This window comes from Cynara cardunculus (assembly GCF_001531365.2).
Source record: "Cynara cardunculus var. scolymus isolate 2C chromosome LG 3, CcrdV1, whole genome shotgun sequence".
NCBI classification, from domain to species: Eukaryota; Viridiplantae; Streptophyta; class Magnoliopsida; order Asterales; family Asteraceae; genus Cynara; species Cynara cardunculus.
The window spans coordinates 34,786,257-34,792,109 of NC_037530.1; the positions used below are offsets into that span (position 1 = coordinate 34,786,257).

General features: G+C 27.7%; 1 protein-coding gene across 1 annotated transcript; it reads right to left on the minus strand.

Annotated features, from left to right (window-relative positions):
• Positions 1 to 802: 802 nt before the first annotated feature.
• LOC112509191 (very-long-chain enoyl-CoA reductase-like) lies at positions 803 to 1,758 on the minus strand. The gene is made up of 2 exons (XM_025114046.1): positions 1,426 to 1,758; positions 803 to 1,342 (listed from the first exon to the last, which is right to left on the minus strand). Exons 1-2 carry the CDS (start codon positions 1,756 to 1,758, stop codon positions 869 to 871), a joined length of 807 nt encoding a protein of 268 aa, XP_024969814.1. The 3' UTR covers positions 803 to 868.
• Positions 1,759 to 5,853: the final 4,095 nt, after the last annotated feature.

Consider the following 5,853-nt stretch of genomic DNA (forward strand, 5'->3'; position numbering starts at 1 on the left):
TAAATTAAATTATAAAAAAATTGAATTAAAAAATTACACAAAAAATGTGGAATTTCAAATAGTTAATTTGATACTAATATCGACATATTTTTGTTAAATTTTATGATATCTTCAAACATATATTTTATTCAAGAATAAAAACATCATCTCTTTCTCAAAATCACATAAAGTCATATTATAAGATCGACTGAGATAAAGAATAAAATGAAATATTAAAATCATGATGTATCTCGCTGCATTGCGCGAGTACGCTTCTAGTATATATATATATATATATATCCTTCATTTTGTATGTTTTCAACAAAATTTGAAGAAATTAAGAACAGATACGAAAAAATATACCATTTATTATTTTTTTTTGGAGAGAGAACATAAAATAACTATTTTTATTAAAAAAATTGAAAATTTATTGGGTACTAAATGAATTGAATGTTGGTATGGTATAATCAATTTGTATAGTTTTAAAAATGGAAAATCCTATTGAAATTGAATGTAATTCTTTTTGAAGATTTTATTTTTACTTTAAGAAACTCAAACTCACGATCAATTTTTATAGACATGATCATATTCCTCAACAATGACAGCAAAATGGATATTTCATAATTTCAAATACAAGCGGACAATTTCACAAATGATGAATAGAACAAAAGGCAAATTCTTCTTGTGGTACCATCCACTTTTTTAGACCTTGAGACCATAATTTTACAACTGAAACTTCATAGCAAAATATTGTGAAGGTAAAAAAAATCTGAACCTTCACAACAACTTTCATAGTGTTTTGCTGTGAAATTTCAAGTGTAAAAATGTGGTCTCACAGATATCACAAAACAGTCTAATCTCACGTGATCCCAATTCTCTCTCTCTATATCTAAAAAAGGTACGGGATTATAGCCTTGATATCCTTGTGAAACTCTTGACCAAACTTGGAAATGTACCAATTTCGTGTGGCATGGCTTCGCCCCATCAACAGGAATGTTGTGCCAAGAGCGAAAGAAAACGCAAATGGTGTTTGAGAAACGCAAGCGACTCCAATGAACCCTATTATCTCAAACAAATAATGTGGGCATATTACCACATCAAATAATCCTCCTTTCGGGATCTTATACTCTCGCTCCCCCTTCTTCCTCAGATTTGATAGCAGATAATGATGGTAAAAGTTCCCACTTAATCCAACCAAGAACATGCCCACACCAACGTATTTCAGATCAACAGAAGGCTCGGCAAATCCTTGAGATAAACTTTGAGCGTAAATCATCGTAGCGGTCGACACAGCGTAGCTTAACCCGATGGTTATTGCAGCATTAAGCATCATGAAACCACTAAATTTGTGAACAAACAGAACCTGCAAATTAAACTGATTACCAAACAGTCTGAAACTAAAACTGATCGTAGCAGGATTCAGACTTGATTGTTTTAATTATATACCTCGAGGATCCTTTTGAAGAAATGGAGGGTAAGAAGACGAGCAACCATGAGAAATCGAGCATCTCGAAAGGGGAAAATGGCGAAGGAAGCAAGACTCACGATGAATGATGGTGTATAGAATAGAAGCATTCCATTTCTACTGGCCAACTTATGGTGGTCTTTGGGTTTGTGGGAGGAAGTTGCAGAATCGAAAAACTTGGCGTACTGCTTGTTTTTGCCATTCATTTCCATGTAACCTGCAATGATGAGAGACACCAAATTTAAGATGGACATGGCTGTGACGAACAAGGAAGATGGTGATGGGAATAAGAAGAAAAATGGAGAAATCGCCATTTTTTTTCAAGCTTTTCTGTTGTTTGATGGTATTCTTGTGCTTTTCAGACGATTATAAATAGAGGAATATGTACACCTACACCCCCTATTAACTTTTTATTTTTTTTTATGTTATAATTATTATTATATTGCTATAATTGTATTTTATATTTATATATATATATATATATATATATTGTAATAATATTACAATATCATATAATTTTTATCTTAATTTGTGTATAGTTCAAATATTTTACTACGAGTTTTTGAATATTTTAGTTTTAGAAGAATTGGGTAATTATTTTTAGTTTTAAAAACAATTATTTTATTAATTTCTGAATATTGGCAACTCTAAACGATTCCCTTTTTTCATTTCTCACATATTAAATATGATTAAAACGAGTCATTGATTTGTTCATAATTTCAAAAATATCATCTCTATATTTAGTGTAACACATTTAAAATAGTAGATGATTTAAACCAAATGTCTAAATAGAATTAGAGCCCGACAAATATGAAATCACCCAAAATAAGGAAATGGTATAATGTTTCCACTTATCGAAAATCCGGGTGTTATATTTAGTTTTTGGTTGAATACGAATATGATAGACTTATCTGATCTTAATTTGGGTTCTCATATTTTAATTAAATTCTCATTTAAACGTGAATTAGTGAATATTTGGTATTATAAGAACATTTCCAACAGTTTCACCAAAATTTAAAAAAATAAAGAAAGGAAAAAGAATTTTTTATAAATTTAAAGAAACATCCAAAAATAAATGCAAAAAGAGAATATGATTTTTTTATATTATTAAATATTATAATATTATAATTAATATTGAGTATTTAAATAAAAAACGGTTGAAGTTAAATAGTTTTTTTTTTATAGAAAATTTGACTTTTACTTTTTTATTTTAAAAAATTATAAGAAAACGATCGGATGGTTGTAAAATATATAAATATATGGTGGTGGAGCAGTATTAATTGCTATGTAATTTTTGTGTGCTTGCCCCCGATTTTGAAGTAGTGTAGGTTTGGCACGTTTTTAGTTATGGCCATATGGGGTTTCAAAAGAAACTTGTAAATTTTTAAGGAGCGTTTGGTTCGTAGAATAATTTTTTAAGAAATTGAATTTGTTAATGAAATTGGAATCTGGAAAGAATTAGAATATAATGTTATCAGGTTTGATCAAGTGTTTGGTTGGCAGGAATGAAATTTAATCTGTCTAATAAATTGAAATATGTCTATTTGGTTTGCAACAGAATTGGAATGTAATGATGAAAAAAGAGACAAAACCCCTTTGTGAGGAGGCATCCCTTCCCCCGAAGTTACGGGGCTATTTTGATAAGAATCGATACGATTTTGATAAGGCTCCTCCTTCGAATGAAATTCAATGGGAACCAGCTAGCTCTGGGTTCGAGTGGCATTTCACCCCTAACCACAACCCTCTCTTTGATATTTTTTTTAATTTTTTTTAAATACAAGTAACAATATAAATTAACATTTAATGAGAAAAAAATGTTTACCATTTATTGAAATAGATAAATTCGTTACAAATAGAATACACATAAATTCAATTGGTAACACTCCAAGATTGAAACATATCTTGAAACATTTATTAACAGTAGTAGAAGGGTATTTGTGTCATTTAAACAATAATGGGTGGAATGGATTTCAATTCCATCACATTTACCAAGGAATGATGAATTCCTTAAATTTGGGAATCCTTGGAATTCAATTCCATTCCTTATGTAACCAAACATTTGAATGGAATTTGGTCAACGAATTGACCATTCCAATTCTATCAGATTCCGGTGGATTCCGCCCAACCAAACGCCCCCTTAAAGTTAGGCTCCTAAAAATATATAGAATTCTTAAAGTATTTTTAGACACCATCTGGTTTGAAGATATGATTAGAATGAATTCGACAGTACAAATTGTTTGCTTGATGGTTGGTACGATTAAAACTGGATATGACAAGTTGTCTCTAAAAAAAATTGTTTAATGATTTTATATGTATCATATAATAGTTATGAATGAAAAAAATTTCAAGTAAATATTTAAATAATTTAATTTAAAAACATTTTAAAACAATTTTCATATACATCAATAAGGTCAGGTTTAGGGAAACCGCAAAAAATGAAAAATTGAGGAACATTCTGGTAATCATTCATTTGAAGGGTATGCACATGTACATACAAATAATTTATAATCAATTTTTTCGGTATGTAATGTGCATAAAAACCAAAAAACAACTTTAATTATTTGTATGCATATATGCATACCATCCAAATCAATGGTTACTAGAGTGTTTTTTTTAGAGGTTTTCCCCTGAAATTTAATTGAAAATTTGATACTTGATTGTAGTTTGAAGAAAAGCTATTTTGTACAATTAAAACATATGTTTTACTTGGTTTTAGAAGATCCTTATGAATTGGAAGTGAAGATTATTGCAATGACAATGTTGGATCGGTGATGGATGAGATAGAGGCGGTGGCGACTGATATGAGATAGATCTGCAAAAATATGTCTGCAATGTGATTTTTCAAATGCACGTATTTGGTCCTCTCAATTCGTTTCAGAAACTTTTTTTTCCTTACACTTTGATCCCTCCGTAAATTGCGGACCTGTCAATTGCGGACATATGCTTATTTTCATTATTTTGAGAGAGAAACGACTAAGAGACGGAACCATATGGTCAAAAATGAATATTTCCCCCATCTTATTATTTATGTTATATCTTAAAATTTTAGTTTTTTTTAAGAACTCTTAATTTTTAAAGAAAATATTGAAGTATTATTAGAAGGGTACTCGTGTAATGCAGCGATATACATCTCCATTTTAATGTTTCGTTTTATTTTATTTTTCTCAGTCGATGTTATAATACAGTTTTATGTGGTTTTTGAGAAAACTATAACGTTTTTATTTTTGAATAAAATATAAATATGAAGATATCATAAAAACTTGAAAAATATATATTGATATTAGTACCAAACTAATAATTTAAAATTTTCTTCTTTTTTGTGTAATTTTTTAATTTATTTTTTTAATTTTGGTTTAATAATATAATTTTTTATAAAGATAATATTTAAGTATTTTATTAGAACTCAATGATTATCTAAATTATATTTTAGATTTTTTATATTTAATCTGAGATGTTTATCCTCTATTTAGTTATTTTTATTTGTAGTTAGCTATACGATTTCAAACATAGAGCTCCAATCAATTGTATTTACGTATAATTTACTTGTAATCTTAAATTTTAAGTAATATACATCAATAAACAGTACTTAATGTATTTTAAGAATTTTTATCAAATGTGTTATAATATAATATAGATATATAAATCAATAATGCATACGACAGATCTTTTAACTCTACAATATTCCTAGTTGCCTTATTCTACAAAAGATAAGAATGGAAACTCTAAAAGTTTCTAAAACTCATTGTTTTTTCTACATCAGCGGATCAAGTTTTGGAAACTCACATATTTATTCTTTTTTTAATCATCTTAAACAAAATTAATTTTTGATTAATAAATTTATATTAAAGAATATTTATTTTTTCTCTCTAATTTGATACCAATATTGATATTTTGTTTTTCTTTGACTTTTTAACTTGAATTTCATAATTTCAATCTTTAGTATATTCACAAGCGAGAATATTCATATAATATCAATATATTTGAACTTTATAAAATTAACTTATAACCAACTGCCAAACATGTTCAAATACAAGATAAACGTTGTGTCCTACTAATAAGACAAAATATCCTATGAAATTGATAAACAGATAATATCTCACACTCTCAAAACTATAAAAAATCCACATATATATATATAGAGGTGGGTTATTATACAACTTTTTACATTTGTACAACCAATACAACTCAATCTCAACTGTCAATTTAATTTGATGAATATATAATTTCATAAAAGTTTTGATTATTTCCTAATATAAAGTATTGATCATAATTAATGAACCTTATTCATATTCCATAAATATTTAAATCATAATAAATGAACTCTCATCATTTTCATAAATATTTCAATTTATTGGGTTGCATTGGTTGTACAAATGTGATGAGTTGCATTTGAAACAAACTATATATAT